Source organism: Procambarus clarkii, chromosome 4 (assembly GCF_040958095.1).
Source record: "Procambarus clarkii isolate CNS0578487 chromosome 4, FALCON_Pclarkii_2.0, whole genome shotgun sequence".
Taxonomy (NCBI): domain Eukaryota; kingdom Metazoa; phylum Arthropoda; class Malacostraca; order Decapoda; family Cambaridae; genus Procambarus; species Procambarus clarkii.
This window is the reverse complement of record NC_091153.1, coordinates 40,077,365-40,105,317: the sequence shown is the minus strand read 5'-3', so window position 1 is coordinate 40,105,317 and position 27,953 is coordinate 40,077,365. Positions and strand designations below refer to the sequence as shown.

The following is a 27,953-nucleotide window of genomic DNA, read 5'->3' as shown; positions in this document are numbered from 1 at the left end:
TTCTTGCTAGTGACCAGTAGGAGAGTACTTTTTGCTAGTGACAGTAGGATGGTACTTTTCTTGCTAGTGACAGCTAGGATGGTAACTTTCTGCTAGTGACAGTAGGATGGTACTTTCTTGCTAGTGACAGTAGGAGAGTACTTCTTGCTAGTGACAGTAGGATAGTACTTTCTTGCTAGTGACAGTAGGATGGTACTTTCTTGCTAGTGACAGTAGGAGAGAGTACTTTCTTGCTAGTGACAGTAGGATGGTACTTCTTGCTAGTGACAGTAGGAGAGTACTTTCTTGCTAGTGACAGTAGGAGAGTACTTTCTTGCTAGTGGACAGTAGGAGAGTACTTTCTTGCTAGTGACAGTAGGAGAGTACTTTCTTGCTAGTGACAGTAGGATGGTACTTTCTTGCTAGTGACAGTAGGAGAGTACTTTCTTGCTAGTGACAGTAGGATGAGTACTTTCTTGCTAGTGACAGTAGGAGAGTACTTTCTTGCTAGTGACAGTAGGAGAGTACTGTCTTGCTAGTGACAGTAGGATGGTACTTTCTTGCTAGTGACAGTAGGATGGTACTTTCTTGCTAGTGACAGTAGGATGGTACTTTCTTGCTAGTGACAGTAGGAGAGTACTTTCTTGCTAGTGACAGTAGGATGGTACTTTCTTGCTAGTGACAGTAGGATGGTACTTTCTTGCTAGTGACAGTAGGAGAGTACTTTCTTGCTAGTGACAGTAGGATGGTAATTTCTTGCTAGTGACAGTAGGATGTACTATTCTTGCTAGTGACAGTAGATGGTACTGTCTTGCTAGTGACAGTAGGAGAGTACTTTCTTGCTAGTGACAGTAGGATGGTACTTTCTTGCTAGTGGACAGTAGGATGGTACTTTCTTGCTAGTGACAGTAGGAGGTACTTTTGCAGTAGGAGAGTAACTTTCTTGCTAGTGACAGTAGGATGGTACTTTCTTGCTAGTGACAGTAGGATGTACTTTCTTGCTAGTGACAGTAGGAGAGTACTTTCTTGCTAGTGACAGTAGGAGAGTACTTTCTTGCTAGTGACAGTAGGATGGTACTTTCTTGCTAGTGACAGTAGGAGAGTACTTTTCTTGCTCAGTGTACTTTCTTGCTATGCAGTAGATGGTACTTTCTTGCTAGTGACAGTAGGATGGTACTTTCTTGCTAGTGACAGTAGGAGAGTACTTTCTGCTATGACAGTAGATGTTTGCTAGTGACAGTAGGATGAGTACTTTCTTGCTAGTGACAGTAGGAGAGTACTGTCTTGCTAGTGACAGTAGGATGGTACTTTCTTGCTAGTGACAGTAGGAGAGTACTTTCTTGCTAGTGACAGTAGGATGGTACTTTCTTGCTAGTGACAGTAGGAGAGTACTTTCTTGCTAGTGACAGTAGGAGAGTACTTTCTTGCTAGTGACAGTAGGATGGTACTTTCTTGCTAGTGACAGTAGGATGGTACTTTCTTGCTAGTGACAGTAGGAGAGTACTTTCTTGCTAGTGACAGTAGGATAGTACTTTCTTGCTAGTGACAGTAGGATGGTACTTTCTTGCTAGTGACAGTAGGAGAGTACTTTCTTGCTAGTGACAGTAGGATGGTACTTTCTTGCTAGTGACAGTAGGAGAGTACTTTCTTGCTAGTGACAGTAGGAGAGTACTTTCTTGCTAGTGACAGTAGGAGAGTACTTTCTTGCTAGTGACAGTAGGAGAGTACTTTCTTGCTAGTGACAGTAGGAGAGTACTTTCTTGCTAGTGACAGTAGGAGAGTACTTTCTTGCTAGTGACAGTAGGATGGTACTTTCTTGCTAGTGACAGTAGGAGAGTACTTTCTTGCTAGTGACAGTAGGAGAGTACTGTCTTGCTAGTGACAGTAGGATGGTACTTTCTTGCTAGTGACAGTAGGATGGTACTTTCTTGCTAGTGACAGTAGGATGGTACTTTCTTGCTAGTGACAGTAGGAGAGTACTTTCTTGCTAGTGACAGTAGGATGGTACTTTCTTGCTAGTGACAGTAGGATGGTACTTTCTTGCTAGTGACAGTAGGATGGTACTGTCTTGCTAGTGACAGTAGGAGAGTACTTTCTTGCTAGTGACAGTAGGAGAGTACTTTCTTGCTAGTGACAGTAGGAGAGTACTTTCTTGCTAGTGACAGTAGGAGAGTACTTTCTTGCTAGTGACAGTAGCAGAGTACTTTCTTGCTAGTGACAGTAGCAGAGTACTTTCTTGCTAGTGACAGTAGCAGAGTACTTTCTTGCTAGTGACAGTAGCAGAGTACTTTCTTGCTAGTGACAGTAGCAGAGTACTTTCTTGCTAGTGACAGTAGCAGAGTACTTTCTTGCTAGTGACAGTAGGATGGTACTTTCTTGCTAGTGACAGTAGGAGAATACTTTCTTGCTAGTGACAGTAGGAGAGTACTTTCTTGCTAGTGACAGTAGGAGAGTACTTTCTTGCTAGTGACAGTAGGAGAGTACTTTCTTGCTAGTGACAGTAGCAGAGTACTTTCTTGCTTGTGACAGTAGGAGAGTACTTTCTTGCTAGTGACAGTAGGAGAGTACTTTCTTGCTAGCAACAAGCAGGATAGTACTTATCCACCATAGTTGGTGGGTATAAATAGAAGTTCCTTTGCATGAGGCAATAGACCTTCTCCAATGCTATTATCTATTCTTCTATTTCTTCTACTTTCTATTATTATTCTCCTCTTATCTTCCACACCACTGGCAGAGCTATTCTTTACAACCACGCCAGTGAGGACCTCGGAGCTACATATACACTACGGGCTCACCATAGCCCGTGCTACTTAGAACTTTTTGTTCCAGGTAGTAAATATTAAACAACAACATCTGGGAACTAATCACTATCCTTAACGAGACAGTTCGCCACACCTAATCACCCCCGACACTATAACCAAACAACCCTAATTTCAACTTCCCACACCACATACTTTATGTGTAATTTGTAACCCTAAATTATATAATTATTGTATTAAATAATTTAAATTAAATTAAATAAATTAAATTAAAAAAAATTAAATAAATTATGTAATTATTATTGTAATAAAATTATGTAAAGGATGTAATTTTAACCCTAAAATGAAGGGAAGGGAAGAATCAGGGGGAAAGCGCCAAGCCATTACGACGATATAGCACTGGGAAGGGGTCAGGATAGGGATTTGGGATGGGACGGAGGGAAAGGAATGGTGCCCAACCACATGGTGGACGGTCGGGGATTGAACACCGACCTGCATGAAGCGAGACCGTCGCTCTACCGTCCAGCCCAAGTGGTTGGACAACCCCAAAATGAACTGAACTAAGCTTTTCACTCTGACTTGTCTTCCACAGAAAAAAAAACACCTGATTCTCCCCCCCCCCCCCCCCCCCCCCACATCACCAAGGAAACCAACAAAGATTTTTTATATACAGAAGGTGAAGGGACGACGACGTTTCGGTCCGTCCTGGACCATTCTCAAGTCGATTGTGAGAATGACTTGAGAATGGTCCAGGACGGACCGAAACGTCGTCGTCCCTTCACTTTCTAGTGTGTGGTCTGGTCAACATTTCTTATATAATTTTTGTTCGTTTATCTCTGTTTTTCTCAGCTCTCGCGCTCCGACGAGTACAAGGTCACGCTGAGAGAGCTGAGGCTGGACTCTGAGGGCGTGTATCGCTGTGAGGTCATGACTGAGTCACCCACGTTCGAGACCTCCTTTGCCTCTGAGAACCTCACCGTTGTAGGTAAGTTGAGACTATATGTATATGTATATATACATATGTATAGTAGTAGGTATCCATCAGTCTCAGGAGACTATGGAGTTGCGCTCTGGTTGTCGGTCTGGAGTGGCCTCTCCAGGGCGCAAAGCCTGGGTAGGTTGATACGGAGGAGAAGCTGTTACCCATGCAGCAGAGAAGCTGTTACCCATGCAGCAGGTCCCCCCCGTTTCCACGGCGTCGAAAGTCTCCAATGGAAAGGCAAATGCCAAAAAGCCAGGTATTTGTATCGTGGATGTATATATGTATATGATTGTATATACATGTATATAAACAACCCTATACATATATACATCCACGATACAAAGTCCTTGTTGACAACCTAGGCCTAATACTCGTTATCTGAGGCCTAATATAGTGCATATATGTGCTATAATAGGCCTAAAAATAATTGATTTTTAGCTTTATTTTTGTACTGGACGCTATACTATAATAGTACAAAAAACAGCTTACTAAGACTCCATTACTACATATTGGTACAATAGACCACACAGTTACGAAAAAACAACAAAATAATAAAAATTCCCGGGAATTTTTGAATTGTGATTTTTCCCTCTTTTAATACATATATATTTATAAGAGGATACATATTTGCCTGAGCAAATATGTATCCTCTATGTGGACACATGTGTACTAATCTTTGGACACATGAGTCTTCCCTCCAAAGTGTCTGGACAGCTTGGGCATTCCCCGTTCTGTCCGGACAGCTTGGGTATTCCCCGTTCTGTCCGGACAGCTTGGGCATTCCCCGTTCTGTCTGGATAGCTTGGGCATTCCCCGTTCTGTCCGGACAGCTTGGGCATTCCCCGTTCTGTCCGGACAGCTTGGGCATTCCCCGTTCTGTCTGGACAGCTTGGGCATTCCCCGTTCTGTCCGGACAGCTTGGGCATTCCCCGTTCTGTCCGGACAGCTTGGGCATTCCCCGTTCTGTCTGGACAGCTTGGGCATTCCCCGTTCTGTCCGGACAGCTTGGGCATTCCCCGTTCTGTCTGGACAGCTTGGGCATTCCCCGTTCTGTCTGGACAGCTTGGGCATTCCCCGTTCTGTCCGGACAGCTTGGGCATTCCCCGTTCTGTCCGGACAGGGGTTCTGTCCGCCAGGTGTGCAAAACAGTTCGCTTGATCGATATTTTCACCGCATTTTGAGGGCGGGTGTTCGGACAACATGTGACTGTGAGATGCCACTTTCCGCTGTGAAAACACCTGTCAAACAACTGTGTTTATACAGCTTTATTTTGCTGTTTGTGTACACAGGGGGGTCATTCAGGCTTGGGATCCATTCACACAGGTGTTTGTTTGTACAGGTGTTTGTTTGTACAGGAGTTTGTTTGTGCAGGTGTTTGTTTGTACAGGTGTTTGTTTGAACAGGTGTTTGTTTGTACAGGTGTTTTTTGTACAGGTGTTTGTACAGGAGTTTGTTTGTACAGGAGTTTGTTTGTGCAGGTGTTTGTTTGTACAGGTGTTTGTTTGAACAGGTGTTTGTTTGTACAGGTGTTTGTAGAGGTATTTGTTTGTACAGGTGTTTGTACAGGTGTTTGTTTGTACAGGAGTTTGTTTGTACAGGTGTTTGTTTGTACAGGTGTTTGTTTGTACATGTGTTTGTTTGTACAGGCGTTTGTTTGTACTTGTGTTTGTTTGTACAGGTGTTTGTTTGTACAGGTGTTTGTTTGTACAGGTGTTTGTTTGTACAGGCGTTTGTTTGTACAGGTGTTTGTTTGAACAGGTGTTTGTTTGAACAGGTGTTTGTTTGTACAATTGTTTGTTTGTACAGGTGTTTGTACAGGTGTTTGTTTGTACAGGCGTTTGTTTGTACAGGCGTTTGTTTGTACAGGTGTTTGTTTGTACAGGGGTTTGTTTGTACAGGTGTTTGTACAGGTGTTTGTTTGAACAGGTGTTTGTTTGTACAGGTGTTTGTTTGTACAGGTGTTTGTTTGAACAGGTGTTTGTTTGTACAGGTGTTTGTTTGAACAGGTGTTTGTTTGTACAGGTGTTTGTTTGAACAGGTTTGTTTGTACAGGTGTTTGTACAGGTGTTTGTAGAGGTGTTTGTAGAGGTGTTTGTTTGAACAGGTGTTTGTTTGTACAGGTGTTTGTTTGTACAGGTGTTTGTTTGTACAGGTGTTTGTACAGGTGTTTGTTTGAACAGGTGTTTGTTTGAACAGGTGTTTGTTTGTACAAGTGTTTGTTTGTACAAGTGTTTGTTTGTACAGGTGTTTGTTTGTACAGGTGTTTGTTTGTACAGGTGTTTGTTTGTACAGGTGTTTGTTTGTACAGGTGTTTGTACAGGAATTTGTTCACACAGAATTTTGTTGAGGTGTAGTGAGTTGTGTTCCCGAGTATGTTGTATATATAATACAGTATAGTGAGAGTATGTTGTATATATAATACAGTATAGTGAGAGTATGTTGCATATATAATACAGTATAGTGAGAGTATGTTGTATATATAATACAGTATAGTGAGAGTATGTTGTATATATAATACAGTATAGTGAGAGTATGTTGTATATATAATACAGTATAGTGAGAGTATGCTGTATATATAATACAGTATAGTGAGAGTATGCTGTATATATAATACAGTATAGTGAGAGTAAAGTTTATTAATCTAACCCCAAATAAATTAATGTGAAATGTAAGCTATATAAATTATAAATTCAAATATCTTTAAATTAAGCGAAATATAATTAAGAAAATGATTAATTGACCAAATATAAATTATTATCATTCTTGTGGCTTATATCTGTCTATAATTCTTAATTTTTTTTAAGATGTCTAGGTACTTAATTAAATCCTAATTTTATTTTTTTCTTTATTCATCTCTTAATATCCTAAATTTCTCCACATTTTCACGACCAAAATCTTTAAAGGATTCTTTAGTTTTTTTTTTGCCAGTTCGTCATATATATTTTAAATTGTGAAAAATGTATATATATATATATATATATATATATATATATATATATATATATATATATATATATATATATATATATATATATATATATATATATATATTAGTATATTTTGGTAGCAGTCTTTCCTGTAGACATATATTATTAAATATGACCGAAAAAGTAAGATTAATAATTCTAACACGAATTTTCTCAATCTTTCGTACATTACGCTTCACTGTTGGAGGTAAATCAAAAATCACTTCTCCAAAATTCATTTTTATTTCTAGTCTGACGCGACACGGGCGCGTTTCGTAAAACTTATTACATTTTCAAAGACTTCACAAATACACAACTGATTAGAACGTATCTCTGATTTTATATCTACATTTGAGTGAGGTGGTAAGGGTGATGTGGCATTAACACAAGACAGAACAGGAGGGGATATTAATAGGGTATTAAAAGTATCAACACAAGACAGAACAGAAACAATGGGTATTGAATAGAAGTGTTTGTAGAAAGCCTATTGGTCCATATTTCTTGATGCTTCTATATTGGAGCGGAGTCTTGAGGTGGGTAGAATATAGTTGTGCAATAATTGGCTGTTGATTGCTGGTGTTGACTTCTTGATGTGTAGTGCCTCGCAAACGTCAAGCCGCCTGCTATCGCTGTATCTATCGATGATTTCTGTGTTGTTTACTAGGATTTCTCTGGCGATGGTTTGGTTATGGGAAGAGATTATATGTTCCTTAATGGAGCCCTGTTGCTTATGCATCGTTAAACGCCTAGAAAGAGATGTTGTTGTCTTGCCTATATACTGGGTTTTTTGGAGCTTACAGTCCCCAAGTGGGCATTTGAAGGCATAGACGACATTAGTCTCTTTTAAAGCGTTCTGTTTTGTGTCTGGAGAGTTTCTCATGAGTAGGCTGGCCGTTTTTCTGGTTTTATAGTAAATCGTCAGTTGTATCCTCTGATTTTTGTCTGTAGGGATAACGTTTCTATTAACAATATCTTTCAGGACCCTTTCCTCCGTTTTATGAGCTGTGGAAAAGAAGTTCCTGTAAAATAGTCTAATAGGGGGTATAGGTGTTGTGTTAGTTGTCTCTTCAGAGGTTGCATGGCTTTTCACTTTCCTTCTTATGATGTCTTCGATGAAACCATTGGAGAAGCCGTTATTGACTAGGACCTGCCTTACCCTACAGAGTTCTTCGTCGACTTGCTTCCATTCTGAGCTGTGGCTGAGAGCACGGTCGACGTATGCGTTAACAACACTCCTCTTGTACCTGTCAGGGCAGTCGCTGTTGGCATTTAGGCACATTCCTATGTTTGTTTCCTTAGTGTAGACTGCAGTGTGGAAACCTCCGCCCTTTTCCATGACTGTTACATCTAGAAAAGGCAGCTTCCCATCCTTTTCCGTCTCGTAAGTGAAACGCAGCACGGAACTCTGCTCAAATGCCTCCTTCAGCTTCTGCAGATGTCTGACATCAGGTACCTGTGTAAAAATGTCGTCAACATACCTGCAGTATATGGCCGGTTTCAAGTTCATGTCGACTAAGACTTTTTGCTCGATGGTACCCATGTAGAAGTTTGCAAACAGGACACCTAGGGGAGAACCCATGGCGACCCCATCTACTTGCTTATACATGTGCCCATCCGGGCTCAAGAAGGGTGCCTCTTTAGTACAAGCTTATTAGCCAGATACCCACACCCACGTACAGACTGGCAAAGCGACTCAACGGCCTGCTGACTCCTTATGTTCCTTGCGCCTTCAGCCTGAAGTCTCCAAAGGAATTTGTGGACTTACTGCGGGGCACACGGGCCACAGGGATAAGAGCCTCGTTGGACGTAGAATCGCTGTTTACCAACGTACCTGTGGACGAGACAATCGGAATGATAGCCGACAGAGTGTATCGTGATCCAGCCTGTACTCCTCTTGACATGCCAGAAAGTATTCTGAGGAAACTACTCCAAGCTTGTACTAAAGAGGCACCCTTCTTGAGCCCGGATGGGCTCAAGAAGATGGAATATATATTTTAAATTGTGGAAAATGTATATATATATATATATATATATATATATATATATATATATATATATATATATATATATATATATATATATATATATATATGTCGTACCTAGTAGCCAGAACTCACTTCTCAGCCTACTATTCAAGGCCAGATTTGCCTAGTAAGCCAAGTTTTCCTGAATTAATATATTTACTATAATTTTTTTCTTATGAAATGATAAAGCAACCCTTTTCTCTATGTATGAGGTCAATTTTATTTTATTGGAGTTAAAATTAACGTAGATATATGACCGAACCTAACCAACCCTACCTAACCTAACCTAACCTATATTTATAGGTAAGGTTAGGTTAGGTAGCCAAAAAAAGCTAGGTTAGGTTAGGTTAGGTAGGCTAGGTAGACGAAAAAACATTAATTCATGAAAACTTGGCTTATTAGGCAAATCGGGCCTTGAATAGTAGGCTGAGAAGTGCGTTCTGGCTATTAGGTACGACATATATATATATATATATATATATATATATATATATATATATATATATATATATATATATATATATATATATGTCGTACCTAATAGCCAGAACGCACTTGTCAGCCTACTATGCAAGGCCCGATTTGCCTAATAAGCCAAGTTTTCCTGAATTAATATATTTTCTCAAATTTTTTTCTTATGAAATGATAAAGCTACCCATTTTATTATGTATGAGGTCATTTTTTTTTATTTGAGTTAAAATTAACGTAGATATATGACCAAACCTAACCAACCCTACCTAACCTAACCTAACCTATCTTTATAGGTTAGGTTAGGTTAGGTAGCAGAAAAAGTTAGGTTAGGTTAGGTTAGGTCGGTTAGGTAGTCGAAAAACAATTAATTCATGAAAACTTGGCTTATTAGGCAAATCGGGCCTTGCATAGTAGGCTGACAAGTGCGTTCTGGCTATTAGGTACGACATATATATATATATATATATATATATATATATATATATATATATATATATATATATATATATATATATATATATATATATATATATATATATATCTTTAATAATCTATATGTTTTTATCTATCAACATCCAAGATCAAATGCGTTTCCTCTCCATAACATCGATACTTTGTTTAAATTTTTTTTTTTGACGGTAGGTAGAGCGACGGGTCGGCGTTCAATCCCCGACCGTTCTAGTGCTTGGGCACCATTCCATCCCTTCGTCCTATCTTAAATCCTTATCCTCACGTTCTTTCCAAGTGCTAATTAGTCGTAATGGCTTAGTGCTTTATCCTGATAATTACTTCACTTCCCTAAGAGGTCCAAAAAAAATCACAGCTCTCCTGACTTTTATTCTTTTAAAGTTATTTTTGTAAATACTTCTCATTTCTCCCCATTAAAAAACATTATACTGTTTGTATTCTCTGTCTCTCTCACTATTACTGTCTCTCTGTCTCCGTCTGTCTGTCTGTCTGTCTGTCTGTCTGTCTGTCTGTATCTGTCTCTGTCTCTCTCTATCTATTTATCTTCTGCTATTGTAACCACGGGGATAATTGTCAGTCCAATACTCAGAACAAATGCGGGCCGCTCCAAGCAACAGCCTGGTGGACCAAACTCTCACAAGTCAAGCCTGGCCTCGGGCCGCTCCAAGCAACAGCCTGGTGGACCAAACTCTCACAAGTCAAGCCTGGCCTCGGGCCGCTCCAAGCAACAGCCTGGTGGACCAAACTCTCACAAGTCAAGCCTGGCCTGCGGGCCGCTCCAAGCAACAGCCTGGTGGACCAAACTCTCATATATGAAGCCTGGCCTCGGTCCGCTCCAAGCAACAGCCTGGTGGACCAAACTCTCACAAGTCAAGCCTGGCCTCGGGCCGCTCCAAGCAACAGCCTGGTGGACCAAACTCTCACAAGTCAAGCCTGGCCTGCGGGCCGCTCCAAGCAACAGCCTGGTGGACCAAACTCTCACAAGTCAAGCCTGGCCTCGGGCCGCTCCAAGCAACAGTCTGGTGGACCAAACTCTCACAAGTCAAGCCTGGCCTCGGGCCGCTCCAAGCAACAGCCTGGTGGACCAAACTCTCACAAGTCAAGCCTGGCCTCGGGCCGCTCCAAGCAACAGTCTGGTGGACCAAACTCTCACAAGTCAAGCCTGGCCTCGGGCCGCTCCAAGCAACAGGCTGGTGGACCAAACTCTCACAAGTCAAGCCTGGCCTCGGGCCGGGCTTGGGGAGTAGAACAACTCCCAGAACCCCATCAACCAGGTATTATCTGTGACTGGCGAATCACGTTCCAGCGACCTGTGGCCGTGGCGACCATCCTTCAGCTTCCAGCAGCTTCCAGCAGCTTCCAGCAGTTTCCATCAGCTTCCAGCAGCTTCCAGCAGCTTCCATCAGCTTCCAACAGCTTCCATCAGCTTCCATCAGCTTCCATCAGCCTCCATCAGCTTCCAGCAGCTTCCATCAGCTTCCAGCAGCTTCCATCAGCTTCCAGCAGCTTCCATCAGCTTCCATCAGCTTCCAGCAGCTTCCATCAGCTTCCATCAGCTTCCAGCAGCTTCCATCAGCTTCCATCAGCTTCCAGCAGCTTCCATCAACTTCCATCAGCTTCCATCAGCTTCCAGCAGCTTTCATCAGCTTCCAACAGCTTCCATCAGCTTCCAACAGCTTCCATCAGCTTCCAGCAGCTTCCAGCAACTTCCATCAGCTTCCATCAGCATTCAGCAGCCTCCAGCAGCTTCCAGCAGCTTCCAGCAGCTTCCATCAGCTTCCAGCAGCTTCCATCAGCTTCCAGCAGCTTCCATCAGCTTCCAGCAGCTTCCAGCAGCTTCCAACAGCTTCCATCAGCTTCCATCAGCTTCCAGCAGCTTCCATCAGCTTCCATCAGCTTCCAGCAGCTTCCAGCAGCTACCATCAGCTTCCATCAGCTTCCATCAGCTTCCAGCAGCGTCCAGCAACTTCCATCAGCTTCCATCAGCTTCCAGCAACTTCCAGCAGCTTCCAGCAACTTCCATCAGCTTCCAGCACCTTCCAGCACCTTCCAGCAGCTTCCAGCAACTTCCAGCAGCTTCCAGCAACTTCCAGCAGCTTCCATCAGCTTCCATCAGCTTCCATCAGCTTCCATCAGCTTCCAGCAGCTTCCAGCAGCTTCCAGCAGCTACCATCAGCTTCCATCAGCTTCCAGCAGCTTCCAGCAGCTTCCAGCAGCTTCCATCAGCTTCCAGCAGCTTCCAGCAGCTACCATCAGCTTCCATCAGCTTCCATCAGCTTCCAGCAACTTCCATCAACTTCCAGCAGCTTCCAGCAACTTCCATCAGCTTCCAGCAGCTTCCAGCAGCTTCCAACAGCTTCCATCAGCTTCCAACAGCTTCCAACAGCTTCCATCAGCTTCCAGCAGCTTCCATCAGCTTCCATCAGCTTCCAGATGCTTCCAGCAGCTTCCAGCAGCTACCATCAGCTTCCATCAGCTGCCAGATGCTTCCAGCAGCTTCCAGCAGCTTCCAGCAGCTTCCAGCAGCTTCCAGCAGCTACCATCAGCTTCCATCAGCTTCCAGCAGCTTCTATCAGCTTCCAGCAGCTTCCAGCAGCTACCATCAGCTTCCATCAGCTTCCAGATGCTTCCAGCAGCTTCCAGCAGCTACCATCAGCTTCCATCAGCTTCCAGATGCTTCCAGCAGCCTCTCCGACGCATCGCTCACCGCCTTTTGTTCCTTGTCGTTGCAGTGCTGCCGGAGGCGCCGCAGGTGGAGGGTCTAAGGGAGAGCTACACAGTAGGGGACACCCTGAACGTCACCTGCACGGCCCGGGACGCCCGCCCGCCAGCCACCCTCGCATTCCATGTCAATGACAGACATGTTCCAGTTAGTCCTCTCCTTGTTCTTATATATGTTGTATCTAAGAGCCAGGCGGCACTGTTTGGCTTGCTATGCAAGGCCCGATTTGCCTGATAAGTCAAGTGTTTCTGGTTATATGTTTTTCTTATTTTTTTTCTTGTGGAGTGATAGATTTGTATCATATTATATGTGAGTTAACTGTTTTAATTTAAGGTAAAATTAATGTAAAGATATGACCAAACCTAACCTAACCTAACCTAACCTAACGAAACCTACCCTAACCTACCTTACCTACCCTAACCTAACCTTTTTTACCTAACCTAACCTAACCTACCCTAACCTAACCTAACTTACCTAACCTAACCTACCTAACCTAACCTACCCTAACTTAACCTAACTTACCGAACCTAACCTACCTAACCTAACCTACCTAACCTAACCTAACCTAACCTACCTAACCTAACGAAACCTTACCTAACCTAACCTAACCTACCCTAACCTAACCTTCTTTACCTTACCTAACCTAACCTACCCTAACCTAACCTAACTTACCTAACCTAACCTAACCTACCTAACCTAACCTACCCAAACCTAACCTAACTTACCTAACCTAACCTACCTAACCTAACCTACCTAACCTAACCTAACCTACCTAACCTAACGAAACCTTACCTAACCTAACCTAACCTACCCTAACCTAACCTTCTTTACCTAACCTAACCTAACCTACCCTAACCTAACCTAACTTACCTAACCTAACCTACCTAACCTAACCTACCCTAACCTAACCTAACCTACCTAACCTACCTAACCTAACCTAACCTACCTTACCTAACCTACCTAACGTAACCTAACCTAACCTACCTTACCTACCCTAACCTAACCTACCTAACCTAACCTACACTAACCTACCTTTCCTAACCTAACCTATCCTAACCTAACCTACCTAACCTAACCTACCTAACCTAACCTAACGTACCCTAACCTACCTTAACCTAACCTAACCTAACCTAACCTAACCTAACCTAACCTAACCTACCCTAACCTCTCCTAACCTAACCTACCCTAACCTATCCTAACCTAACCTAACCTAACCTAACCTAACCTAACCTAACCTAACCTATCCTAACCTAACCTAACCTAACCTAACCTAACCTAACCTAACCTATCCTAACCTAACCTAACCTAACCTAACCTAACCTAACCTAACCTATCCTAACCTAACCTAACCTAACCTAACCTAACCTAACCTAACCTAACCTAACCTAACCTATCCTAACCTAACCTAACCTAACCTAACCTAACCTAACCTATCCTAACCTAACCTAACCTAACCTAACCTAACCTAACCTAACCTATCCTAACCTAACCTAACCTAACCTAACCTAACCTAACCTAACCTAACCTATCCTAACCTAACCTAACCTAACCTAACCTAACCTAACCTAACCTATCCTAACCTAACCTAACCTAACCTAACCTAACCTAACCTAACCTAACCTACCCTAACCTATCCTAACCTAACCTACCCTATCTTTCCTAACACTAACAATACTAAGTCAGTAGTTCATGTTCCTAATATAATATAATATTAATTAAAATAATAGGTTAACAAAATTAGTTAAAAATTAGGGATCTAATTTTTGAAAATAACGAAAATCACTTTGCCTATTAGCCAAATCGGGCCTTGCATACTAGGCCGAGTAGTGCGTTCTGGCTATTTGGTACGACATATGCCAAGAGAGAGAGAGAGAGAGAGAGAGAGAGAGAGAGAGAGAGAGAGAGAGAGAGAGAGAGAGAGAGAGAGAGAGAGAGAGAGAGAGAGAGAGAGAGAGAGAGAGAGAGAGAGAGAGAGAGAGAGAGAGAAAACAGGTACATACATACATACCTGAGTCGCCAACACTATTCAATCCTTCAAACATTGCTGCCAAAGGCAAGCATATTGCAAAATATGTTGCACATACCTATTATACCACGAGCTCACCGTCCAGAGCATGGTGCAGAGACTAGTGATAGTGTACTAGATGAACCAGGTTAGTAAACATGTCTTCTAAACTGGTTAAAATGAACCAGATGTTAGTTAGGTCATTAATTACAATTTATTGAAGCTTGATAGAAATGCCAACAGTTGGAAATGTGTTGTATGTTGAAAACTGGTTTAAATGTGCTATTCGTTCTGGAACTAAGTGGACTGAGCCAGTTGGTGTGAATGTTAGAAGGTATAAAGAGAATGTTTTGAACTGAAAGGCATATTGGAAAATAAAAACACTGTATAGAATGTTTGTTTACAAACTAAATTTGAACACAGTGATCTTTTGGCATAGAAATAAACAGCATAGTAATGTAAATGTTGATATTGATCTGGTATTGGATATTAGTCAAGCATGAGTCCAATTGTGAGTGTGTAGCCCCTATTACCTCAAGGAATATCTGTGACTAGTATCAGTAGTAGTAGTAGTAGTAGTAGTCGTAGTAGTCGTAGTAGATTGTTGTAACAATCAGGAGATTGTTACCTCATTAATCCAATCATAATTGTTTAAACAAGAGATATGTTAGATACAGAGTAATATTTATTTATCATTACCCTTACTACCCACCAGTATATATACCCACCAGTATATATACTACCCACCAGTATATATATAGATACCTGGGAGTGAGTTAGCTGTTGTGGGCCGTACCTGGAGGAAGGATAATAATTGACTTAGTGAGGTCACTAGGTCAATTATAAGGTCAATAACTGACCCCTAGTGGGGGTCGAGGTCAATAATTTACCTCCTACCTGAGGCCACTGTTCACCTATCAGTAAATAGGTACCTGAGAGTTAATCAACTTTTGGAGTTTGTATCCTGTTAAGGTCAGTAGCCTGCCTACAGAAGCCTAATAGGTATTTTGTTCCTGTCGATGGACAAAGCAGATAATGAAAAATTTTATTGTGTTCATTGTGTTCAACTAAACTAAGTTGTATTAAAATCTATTTTTTTTTTTATATTTCATGGTAAGGGAGATTACTCACGTTTTAAACAAGTTTAGACTTAGGTTCAGTTCGCTTACAACTACGAAACTAGCTTTTGCTTACAACTAGCTTTTCATAGGCTAGTCTAGTACATTCATGTATCAAGTTAGATCTAATATTGCATTTGCAAGACCCAGGCCTGCACATTTAGGCTTAAGATAAGTTAGTTTAGGTTTATTGCTGAATTAGTTATGCCTAGAATATACATTGTTGCAAAGCCACTGATACGCGCAGTTACGAGTTGATATCAAACCTGCATGAAGAGCAAGGAGCCTGAAAAGATATATTTCCTGTTGCATAATTCAATTTGCATGTTGACTAACAGGTGAATACCAGGTAACTGTATGTGTTGCAGGCGGGGACGGGGGCGGTGGCTGTGAGTACCACGGAGGGCAGCTACCCTGGGGTCTACACTACCACCGCCAGGCTCCTCCTCCCCCTGGGGCGCCACCACATACCCGCTATTGCTCTCCTCTGTCGCTCTACAGTCCTCTCTATCGCTGACCAGACGGCCCTCACCGCTCAGGTCCATCACCAGCCCATACTCTCATTTTTTAATACAGGTGAGTGCTTGCTCTCTCTCTCTCTCTCTCTGTCTGTCTGTCTCTCTCTCTCTCTCTCTCTCTCTCTCTCTCTCTCTCTCTCTCTGTCTGTCTGTCTGTCTGTCTGTCTGTCTGTCTGTCTCTCTCTCTCTCTCTCTCTCTCTCTCAACAAGTCTAGGGTTCTCTAGGTAATGGGCTGATGTTGCTAATACAACTGCAAGCTATGTTGTTCTGCATCAGCTCATCTGAAGCCTGACCCTCGAAATATATGATAAGCTCATTATTGCAATAATTACGAATAACTGTAATGCCAAGTAACTATCATGTTAGAGAACAGGATGAGCCAGGAGTCACACATGGCCAGGAACCACATGTGACCAGGAGCCACATGTGACCAGGAGCCACATGTGACCAGGAACCACATGTGAGCAGGAGCCACATGTGACCAGGAGCCACATGTGAGCAGGAGCCACATGTGTGCTAAAGCTTTCAAATTGTCGAGTGATTTCTCATGTATCTACATGTTGAGGAGACGTGTTCCAGATGTGGATCAACTTAGGTATGAAGTATCACTGGTTGAGTGAAGGTCTTGAGAAAGTCACAGCCAGTGTGAGGCTGCTGATTGCTGAGCGCCTTGTGTTATGGCTGCCAACTTCTGCTTGTCCACGAAGCTGGGCCAGGTGGGAAAACTCGGGAACATTTACCTTGTACATGTCAGTAAGTTCGCCGACACCTCTGAGATGTTAAAGGCTCTGGGGCCAGATTCACGAAGCAGTTACGCAAGCACTTACGAACCTGGGGCCAGATTCACGAAACAGTTACGCAAGCACTTACGAACCTGGGGCCAGATTCACGAAGCAGTTACGCAAGCACTTACGAACCTGGGGCCAGATTCACGAAGCAGTTACGCAAGCACTTACGAACCTGGGGCCAGATTCACGAAGCAGTTACGCAAGCACTTACGAACCTGGGGCCAGATTCACGAAGCAGTTACGCAAGCACTTACGAACGTGTACATCTTTCCTCAATCTTTGACGGGTTTGGTTACATTTATTAAACAGTTTACAAGCATGAAAACTTGCCAATCAACTGTTGTTATTGTTATAAACAGCCTCCTGGTGCTTCGGAGCTCATTAACTGTTTAATAATTGTAAACAAAGCCGCCAAAGATTGAGAAAAGATGGACAGGTTCATAAGTGCTTGCGTAACTGCTTCGTAAAGACGATGAGTCACAATAACGTGGCTAAAGTAAGTTGACCAGACCACACACTAGAAAGTGAAGGGACGACGACGTTTCGGTCCGTCCTGGACCATTCTCAAGTCGATTGTGACTTAAGAATGGTCCAGGACGGACCGAAACGTCGTCGTCCCTTCACCTTCTAGTGTGTGGTCTGGTCAACTGCTTCGTGAATCTGGCCCCAGATGTGCCGCCCCGTTCAACCAGTACAGATCAAGATGAGTCTGCTCGCAGGGGGCGCCACTTTGTCTTGAACACTACACTACACTACACACAGAGATCACAATAGCGTGATGCATCAAATGAACAAATCCACAAGGACCGTGACGAGGGTTCGAACCTACGTCCGAGAGCATCCCAGACGCTACCTTAATCGACTGAGCTACGACAGTCAGGTCAGTAGAACTTCCGGTTACAATTCTTTTAACCATGTCGTAGCTCAGTCGATTAAGGCAGCGTCTGGGATCCTCTCGGACGTAAGTTCGAATCCTCCTCACGACCCTTGTGGATTTGTTCAATTGTCTAGAATTCTAATAAATGAAGGTGGAGGGGGGGGGGGCGTCATGAAAGGGGTGCACAGGGGAGCCGGTCGGCCGAGCGGACAGCACGCTGGACTAGTGATCCTGTGGTCCCGGGTTCGATCCTGGGCGCCGGCGAGAAACAATGGGCAGAGTTTCTTTCACCCTATGCCCCTGTTACCTAGCAGTAAAATAGGTACCTGGGTGTTAGTCAGCTGTCACGGGCTGCTTCCTGGGGGTGGAGGCCTGGTCGAGGACCGGGCCGCGGGGACACTAAAGCACCGAAATCATCTCAAGATAACCTCAAGATGACATGCAAGCTTGGAATGAACTAGAGCCTCATATAAGGTTTTACAACCACCTTGCTGTCAAGACGCTATGAGATTCGGCTATAGGTTATAGGCTATTTTACAGCATTAAATAGGTACCTGGGAGTTAGACAGCTGTTACGGGCTGCTTCCTAGGGGTGTGTAACAAAAAGGAGGCCTGCGCGAGGACCAGGCCGCGGGGACGCTAAGCCCCGAAATCATCTCAAGATAACCTCAAGATAGGTTGTCAATTTCTAGGCGGCCTTGCTTGCCATGTTAAGCCCGTGCCTCTTGTCATCACTAAACAGTCGCGCTTCACTCCCAAAATATTCAATTCGTCACTGTACAATAAGTATTTTGCCCCTCAATTGTATTCCTCTCAGGTGCGATATCTTGCTGTCATGTTATCATCATAGTTACTGTTTTTCTGCCGAAAATATGACATGTCATCGTCTTCCCACTGTAGTGCTCCAAGATTGTTATTAATGAGCCTTGTAGCAGTTGGTATTTCTTGTTCTCCATTTGTAAGGGTTAGAGTACAGTTGTCAGTATAGGTGTGAGCATCAGGAAGGAGGTGTACCCTACCCTTTGGTATGCCAGCAACAATTGTGTGGTGTTCAGATCCTACTCCATTGACGACTACTCTTTTAAGAATCCTTTCTTGAATGTAGTCCCTTTATTAGCAGTAAAACTGACTCTGAAATTCCAAGTGTTTCAAGCTTGGTGCAGCAGCTCAGAGAGCCACGTCTACTCAAGGCTCCTGAAGTGTTCAGTTCCACTGCATATTTTGGAACCATTCAGTGCCGGATGCCACAATTGACTTGAGAATGGTCCAGGACGGGCCGAAACGTCGTCGTCCCTTCATTTTCTAGTGTGTGGATTGATCAACCCACTTAAGTGAGATATTTAGCAAGAGGTCAGCAGCAGAACTACCTTTCCTAAAACCAAATTATCGACTACACATTACCAGATTATGGTCGAAAAATGCTGTCATTTGTTGAGAGATTAATGTCTCAAGAATTTGTCCAGTAATTGAAAGCAGTGACGCTGTAGTTATCAACTACTGAACGACTCTTTCGTGAATTACAACTACGTCTGACTTTTCTCGTAGGCAGGACCAAATTCCTTGACCTTTGGCAGAATTGGTAAATTCGTGTGAGAGGAGACGTCAGCAGGTCAATAAAATGATCTCGGACGTAAGTTCGAATCCTCGTCACGGCCCTTGTGGATTTGTTCATGGTGTAAGGGTCTTGGGCTGATCTTATCATCCCTGACCGCCTTACCTATGTCCAATAATTTATATAGTGGACAACACGTTGCTGAATAACTCCTCCAGACACCACTTTGACACAGTGATTGGAACCAGCTGTGAAGAGAGTCGTTCAGGATTAGAACCCCTATATTGGCAGCCAGATAGTTTACCAGAAGAGCAGTTAGTTTCTGATTGTTAGTAGGAATAGTTGCATTATCCTGGTTAAGTGGTGGGATGGTGTCATCTGATGACTATTCCTGGCAATCTTTTACCAGACACCATCAGACTTTAAACCCAGATGGTCCATTCTTGTTTCTGATTACCATCTGATGGGTAGCCCATATTTGATTTGTTTCATTGACGAGCTCCTCTGTGAGTTTTCATATTATGAGTTGAAAGATACCTTTCATACCTCCCTCAGGCCTTGTTTCTGACCTCAGGGAGCACCAGGTAACAACCAAACCATGGCTCGTTACAAGGCTTTTATGAGTTGAAAGATACCTTTCATACCTCCCTCAGGCCTTGTTTCTGACCTCAGGGAGCACCAGGTAACAACCAAACCATGGCTCGTTACAAGGCTTTTATGAGTTGAAAGATACCTTTCATACCTCCCTCAGGCCTTGTTTCTGACCTCAGGGAGCACCAGGTAACAACCAAACCATGGCTCGTTACAAGGCTTTTATGAGTTGAAAGATACCTTTCATACCTCCCTCAGGCCTTGTTTCTGACCTCAGGGAGCACCAGGTAACAACCAAACCATGGCTCGTTACAAGGCTTTTATGAGTTGAAAGATACCTTTCATACCTCCCTCAGGCCTTGTTTCTGACCTCAGGGAGCACCAGGTAACAACCAAACCATGGCTCGTTACAAGGCTTTTATGAGTTGAAAGATACCTTTCATATCTCCCTCAGGCCTTGTTTCTGACCTCAGGGAGCACCAGGTAACAACCAAACCATGGCTCGTTACAAGGCTTTTATGAGTTGAAAGATACCTTTCATATCTCCCTCAGGCCTTGTTTCTGACCTCAGGGAGCACCAGGTAACAACCAAACCATGGCTCGTTACAAGGCTTTTATGAGTTGAAAGATACCTTTCATATCTCCCTCAGGCCTTGTTTCTGACCTCAGGGAGCACCAGGTAACAACCAAACCATGGCTCGTTACAAGGCTTTTATGAGTTGAAAGATACCTTTCATATCTCCCTCAGGCCTTGTTTCTGACCTCAGGGAGCACCAGGTAACAACCAAACCATGGCTCGTTACAAGACTTTTATGAGTTGAAAGATACCTTTCATATCTCCCTCAGGCCTTGTTTCTGACCTCAGGGAGCACCAGGTAACAACCAAACCATGGCTCGTTACAAGGCTTTTACACTCCTGCCGGTGGAACTGTGGCGTAGGTCCAGTATACGATGCTGGATATGACAACGGAAATGGAGTTTGCTTAACAGTTCATGTCCCACTGGAACTAAGTATTACCTTCAGCTGCTCCTCGCTCTGAGCTGAGGGTTAGCCAGTTCCTCTTATTCCCCCCTAAGTCCACTACGGGATCACCATAGCCCGTGCTACTTGGAACTTTTTGTTCCAGGTAGCGAATCTTAAAGAACAAATTATTCCCTAAAACAGGTTATGCAGATGATGAGTTACAATGACGTGAGTGAAGATATGATGATGAAGATATGATGACTAGAGTGGAGAGTTATGTAGTGAGATTCTACGTCCCGTCCCAGCCTCTCCCTTCTCTCTCTCTCTCTCTCTCTCTCTCTCTCTCTCTCTCTCTCTCTCTCTCTCTCTCTCTCTCTCTCTCTCTCTCTCTCTCTCTCTCTCTCTCTCTCTCTCTCTCTCATTCTCTCCCTCTTTCTCTCATTTTCTTTCTCATTCTCTCTCTCTCTCAAACAAACAAAGTTTCGTAATTGTCGTACCACGCACTGTAGCCAGATGTATCCTGCCGGCCAGATACACGAGATATAAAAGATAACATAGAGATAACAGATATAACAACAGATGTAAGAGATCGAGGGAGAGAGACACAGGGGAAAACAGAAGGGGGCAACAGGGACGATTAAACGGACTTTAGCAAGTATAAATAACTCAATTGTGGTTCCAGGAAAGGGTGAAAAAGGCTTATGACTCGAGAAGGGGACAAAACCTGTGACAGGTAGAACGCTGTCACCTCGTGGAAGGCTGTCGGAGGGTAAAATAGCCGTTGACCAGACCACACACTAGAAATTGAAGGGACGACGACGTTTCGGTCCGTCCTGGACCATTCTCAAGACAATCGACTTGAGAATGGTCCAGGACGGACCGAAACGTCGTCGTCCCTTCAATTTCTAGTGTGTGGTCTGGTCAACATACTTCAGCCACGTTATTGTGACTCCTCGCCTGCGTAAAATAGCCGTGTTTGTCCACAAGTATGGTTGGTTCTTTTGGAGGTTGGAGGTCGGTCTGGCCTGATGTATGGGCAGGAGAGACATTGGTAACCGATAGAAGAACGGCCCAATCGGCGCTGACGGTGAAATTGGATTTTTTTTTTTCTCCACGGGCAAATCCTGTCCTATTTTTGCTCTCTCTCTTCTCTCTCTCTCTCTCTCTCTCTCTCTCTCTCTCTCTCTCTCTCTCTCTCTCTCTCTCTCTCTCTCTCTCTCTCTCTCTCTCTCTTCTCTCACATGGAGGGAGAGAGAGGCAGGAGGCCCTAAGGACTGTCCCCTGGGTCTCCCCCCTACAAGTGTCCCAGGATAGTCCCAGGGTCACTCTGTGCCAGATGTCGGAAAATCTCACTGTGAATACCACAATTGTCTTAAGGTTTTGAATTTAAGATGGGTTTAAGATGTGAGTTTCTTCGTGTTAAGTGTAAGTATCTTAGCTGTATTAAGTGTTGTGGTGTGTGTGTGTGTGTGTGTGTGTGAGTGTGTGTGTGTGTGTGTGTGTGTGTGTGTGTGTGTGTGTGTGTGTGTGTGTGTGTGAGTGTGTGTGTGTGTGTATGTGTGTGTGTGTGTGTGTGTGTGTGTGTGTGTGAGTGTGTGTGTGTGTGTGTGTGTGAGTGTGAGTGTGTGTGTGAGAGAGTGTGTGTGTGTGTGTGTGTGTGTGTGTGAGTGTGTGTGTGTGTGTGTGTGTGAGAGTGTGTGTGTGGAGCTAGAAGGTGTGACGCTAACCTTGCTCTTCCCTGGTCTCCTGCAGGAGGCAGCGAGGCGTCACCACACAGAGTGCTGCTGGTGCTGCTGCTACTGTTCCTGGCCTACTTCTCCCACCTGCCCACCTGCTGCTCCTGCTGCTGCTGTTGCTGATCCCTACACCTGTGGGCGTCTCACTGCCGGAGCAGGAACGGAAGTAAGCACCTGTGAGCTCTCAGCTCTCACTCTGACAGTCTCCTAGCTCTTGGGTTGGACATTATTAACACCCCACACATTGGGCTCTGACACTGTGGGGGGGGGCTTTCATTTTGGGCTCTAAGACTCTATGGGCTCTCACCGTGGGCTCTGACACCCTGGGGGGCTCTAATCTTTGGCTCTGACACCCTGGTAACTGCCTTGCCATAGACAAAGTTGCCTGGGTCCCGGCAGCTAGAGACTTGCACGTTGTCTCTTGACACCTCAGGATGTCAAGTGCAGTTTGCCAACTAGGGCGATGGCAACTTGGAGCCTGTCAAGTGGAGTCTTGCCACCATGAAGACTGTCAAGAGGGTCTAAGGCATCCTGGAACACTTAGAAAGCTCTCATCTAAGGAATTATTCCAAGGAGATTATCACCTGGGAACTGTCAAGTTGGGACCATCTTTATTGACGACCTGCCTCCCTGTGGGCCTCCCTGTGGGCCTCCCTGTGGGCCCTCCCTGTGGGCCCTCACTGTGGGTCCTCCCTGTGGGCCCTCCCTGTGGGCCTCCCTGTGGGCCCTCCCTGTGGGCCTCCCTGTGGGCCCTCACTGTGGGCCCTCCCTGTGGGCCCTCACTGTGGGCCCTCACTGTGGGCCCTCCCTGTGGGCCCTCCCTGTGGGCCCTCCCTGTGGGCCCTCCCTGTGGGCCCTCCATGCGGGCCCTCACCACCTTCTCCCTCTCAACATCCACTAATCCATACATCCACCACAATACAATATATGAGTAGACATGATCACAACATTCAAGATTCTTAGAGGCTTTAACAAGTTTGATCCAAAAACACAATGCCTCACAAGATCTCGGACAGGATCAGAGATCATGGATGTACATTAGAAACTCGCACGATCCTTATGGAGGCAAGAAATCACTCCTTGGGCTGGACGGTAGAGCGACGGTTTACATGCAGGTCGGCGTTCAATCCCCGACTGTCCAAGTGGTTGGGCACCATTCCTTTCCCTCCGTCCCATCCCAAATCCTTATCCTGACCCCTTCCAAGTGATATAATGGCTTGTCCCTTTTCCTGATAATTCCCTCCATCTCTCCTCTAGTGTAAGGCTTCTAAGCATAAGATTAATTCAAGAGGGTTTGGGGCCCAAGAGCTGAAGCCTACGCCGAAAGGACAATATACGTGACACGTGGACACTGATAAGCTTCAATAAAACATCCTCTTGGACCCAAAAAAAAAGTCCAATTCATATTTACAAATCATTAAACTCATTAGCAGATTTGTGAAAAATAATATATGTACTAATTATGCTCCCCAGCTCACTAGAGGCGCCGCCACACATGGATATGTTGCGTGTATTTTCATGCGGTGTTAATATATACGACTGAGCGGTAATATGTGGGTTTATGTAGAGCAGTTGACTTGTTTCTTATTTGTTCCTCTCTATGGGATTCGTTGCTTTTTATTAAATGTACTTTTTGGAGTACATTTATATATATATATATATATATATATATATATATATATATATATATATATATATATATATATATATATAGAGAGAGAGAGAGAGAGAGAGAGAGAGAGAGAGAGAGAGAGAGAGAGAGAGAGAGAGAGAGAGAGAGAGAGAGAGAGAGAGAGAGAGAGAGAGAGAGAGAGAGGGTTACCCGGCATTGCCCGGGTCGCTCTCCTGATTTCCCCTTCTCTCACAATCTTTCCATTCTCTTCTTTCTTTGTCTATCTCCCGTCTCTTCCCGTCTCCTCCCTCTTCTTCACTGTCCAAATTTCTCTCCCAAGATCCCCCTTCCCCTTTTATACTTCTCTTCTCTTCCCCTCCCTACAAAAATCCCCACAAATCCCTCTCTCTCACACATCTCCCTCTCACTCTTACCCCCTCTCTTAACCTGTCTTCCCCCCTCTCTCCTTCCTTCTTTTGAAACATTCTCCTCTCTTCCCCTTCTCATTTCCTCTCTTCAAGCATTCTTCTATCTTTCCTTCTTCTTCCTTTTATCTCCACTTCTTCTCTCTCTCTGTCTCGGAAAATGTAATATTGCACTGAATTCACATTCATCAGAATCTAGGGACTCGACAAGTCCCCTTTCAACGGTTTCAGGGACCCCTCCCCCCCACCCCGCCCCCCGTGCTAAATGGTGAGCATCCCCTGAATAATGAAGCTCCCTCCTAGAAAAGAGGAGTAAGGGGGGGGGGGGGGGGTCACTATTTAACACGACCCACTAGTAATAGCAATAATAGGATCGACTTCGACTAGCCTATGTCCGTCCCATACCCCAGACCCGTCACCCTGCTAAGTTGGGAAAGGCTAACCTCAGGCTTCTGGCCTCCAACTATGGACATACATTTTCTCTCATAGATATGGATATACATGAATGATATACACATCAAATACATGAATGATTGTGTATATCATTCATGTATAGATATACATGAATGATATACAAAAAAAACGTTTTAATGTTTAAAAAACATGTTTTTAATGTTTAAAAAAACATGTTTTTAATGTTTAAAAAACATGTTTTTATTAAAAAAAAAACATGTTTTTAATGTTTAAAAAAAACATGTTTTTAATGTTTAAAAAAACATGTTTTTATTAAAAAAAAAATGTTTTTAATGTTTAAAAAAAACATGTTTTTAATGTTTAAAAAAACATGTTTTTAATGCTTAAAAAAACATGTTTTTAATGTTTAAAAAAACATGTTTTAATGTTTAAAAAAAACATGTTTTTAATGTTTAAAAAAACATGTTTTTATTAAAAAAACATGTTTTTATTAAAAAAACATGTTTTTAATGTTTAAAAAAACATGTTTTTAATGTTTAAAAAAAAACATGTTTTTAATGTTTAAAAAAACATGTTTTTAATGTTTAAAAAAACATGTTTTTAATGTTTAAAAAAAACATGTTTTTAATGTTTAAAAACATGTTTTTAATGTTTAAAAAAACATGTTTTTAATGTTTAAAAAACATGTTTTTAATGTTTAAAAAAACATGTTTTTAATGTTTAAAAAAACATGTTTTTAATGTTTAAAAAAACATGTTTTTAATGTTTAAAAACATGTTTTTAATGTTTAAAAAAATGTGTTTTTAATGTTTAAAAAAACATGTTTTTAATGTTTAAAAAACATGTTTTTAATGTTTAAAAAAACATGTTTTTAATGTTTAAAAAAACATGTTTTTAATGTTTAAAAAAACATGTTTTTAATGTTTAAAAAAACATGTTTTTAATGTTTAAAAAAACATGTTTTTAATGTTTAAAAAAACATGTTTTTAATGTTTAAAAAACATGTTTTTAATGTTTAAAAAAACATGTTTTTAATGTTTAAAAAAAACATATCTTTAATGGAGTCGCAGAAAGCTGAGGAACATCTAAGGTTCGGAATTATGGGACCCAGGTTCGAATCTCCTAAAATCAGTATTGTTATCTGTAGACTGATTCTTCAAATCACCTCACGGCTTCACTCCTCTCCCCTACCCCCCCACACCCCCACACTTGTGCTGGACAGTAGAGCGACTATCTCGCTTCATGCAGGTCGGCGTTCAATCCCCGACCGTCCACCAAGTGGTTGGGGCACCATTCCTTTCCCCCGTCCCATCCCAAATCCTTATCCTGATCCCTTCCCAGTGCTATATAGTCGTAATGGCTTAGCGCTTTCCCCCCTAATCATTCCATCCCCTCCTCCTTCCCTCAATCTCCCTCCCACCACTCCACGATGACGTCACCGTTGCCAAGACACATATGTATCACAAAAGACACAGCAAGTATCCAGGAAATTATATACACAATGACGCAGGAAAGACAAAAGAAATGACATTAACAAAACGGAATTGAATCCTTTCACGTAGTTCAAATATTAATATTTCTTTTCCTTTTCCAGGTGAGGGAGATAAAGTTTGACGCAGGACAACGAGATATATGCCTCTTCTGTAGGCCTATCGGACTTATGGTACTTTAAACCAGTACTTATAGGTACTTTTTCAGCCTGTTAACGCGTCATCATTTGAAGCCAATTCCTGTTTCCGAATTAAATGTTATTTTGTCGAGTTATGGCGGAAACGATAAGGTTTGAGGCGGCAAATGAGTTGGTAATACTGAGCTTGCCATTCCGACCAATCAGCAACGGCCCTGACAAACTCTTAAGCCAATCAGCAACGCCCTGACAAACTCTAAGCCAATCAGCAACGGCCCTGACAAACTCTAAGCCAATCAACAACGCCCTGACAAACTCTTAAGCCAATCAACAACGCCCTGACAAACTCTTAAGCCAATCAACAACGCCCTGACAAACTCTTAAGCCAATCAGCAACGGCCCTGACAAACTCTAAGCCAATCAGCAACGGCCCTGACAAACTCTAAGCCAATCAGCAACGGCCCTGACAAACTCTAAGCCAATTAGCAACGCCCTGACAAACTCTAAGCCAATCAGCAACGCCCTGACAAACTCTTAAGCCAATCAGCAACGGCCCTGACAAACTCTAAGCCAATCAGCAACGTCCTGACAAACTCTCAAGCCAATCAGCAACGGCCCTGACAAACTCTAAGCCAATCAACAACGCCCTGACAAACTCTAAACCAATCAACAACGCTCCCGACAGACTAAACCAATCAACAACGCCCTGACAAACTCTAAACCAATCATCAACGCTCCCGACAGACTAAACCAATCAACAACGCCCTGACAAACTCTAAACCAATCAGCAACGCTCCCGACAGACTAAACCAATCAACAACGCCCTGACAAACTCTAAACCAATCAACAACGCCCCTGGCAAACTCCAAGCCAATCAACAACGCCCCTGACAAACTCTAAACCAATCAACAACGCCCTGACAAACTCTTAAGCCAATCAACAACGCCCTGACAAACTCTAAACCAATCAACAACGCCCCTGGCAAACTCCAAGCCAATCAACAACGCCCTGACAAACTCTAAGCCAATCAACAACGCCCTGACAGACTCTAAGCCAATCAACAACGCCCCTGGCAAACTCCAAGCCAATCAGCAACGCCCTGACAAACTCTAAGCCAATCAACAACGCCCCTGGCAAACTCCAAGCCAATCAACAACGCCCTGACAGACTCTAAGCCAATCAGCAACGCCCTGACAAACTCTAAGCCAATCAACAACGCCCTGACAGACTCTAAACCAATCAACAACGCCCCTGGCAAACTCCAAGCCAATCAACAACGCCCTGACAGACTCTAAGCCAATCAGCAACGCCCTGACAAACTCTAAGCCAATCAACAACGCCCTGACAGACTCTA

At 43.2% G+C, this 27,953-nt stretch overlaps 1 protein-coding gene across 1 annotated transcript in view; it reads left to right on the top strand.

Annotated features, from left to right (window-relative positions):
* The window catches only part of LOC123750227 (uncharacterized), a 119,384-nt gene extending 91,647 nt beyond the window's left edge, over positions 1-27,737 (top strand). Inside the window, exons 4-8 of the mRNA XM_069333566.1 lie at positions 3,588-3,723; positions 12,382-12,518; positions 15,863-16,070; positions 22,538-22,687; positions 26,567-27,737. Of these exons, the coding sequence (XP_069189667.1) occupies positions 3,588-3,723; positions 12,382-12,518; positions 15,863-16,070; positions 22,538-22,644 (588 nt within the window). The 3' untranslated portion in view covers positions 22,645-22,687; positions 26,567-27,737. The remainder of the gene's footprint in view (positions 1-3,587; positions 3,724-12,381; positions 12,519-15,862; positions 16,071-22,537; positions 22,688-26,566) is intronic.
* Positions 27,738-27,953: the final 216 nt, after the last annotated feature.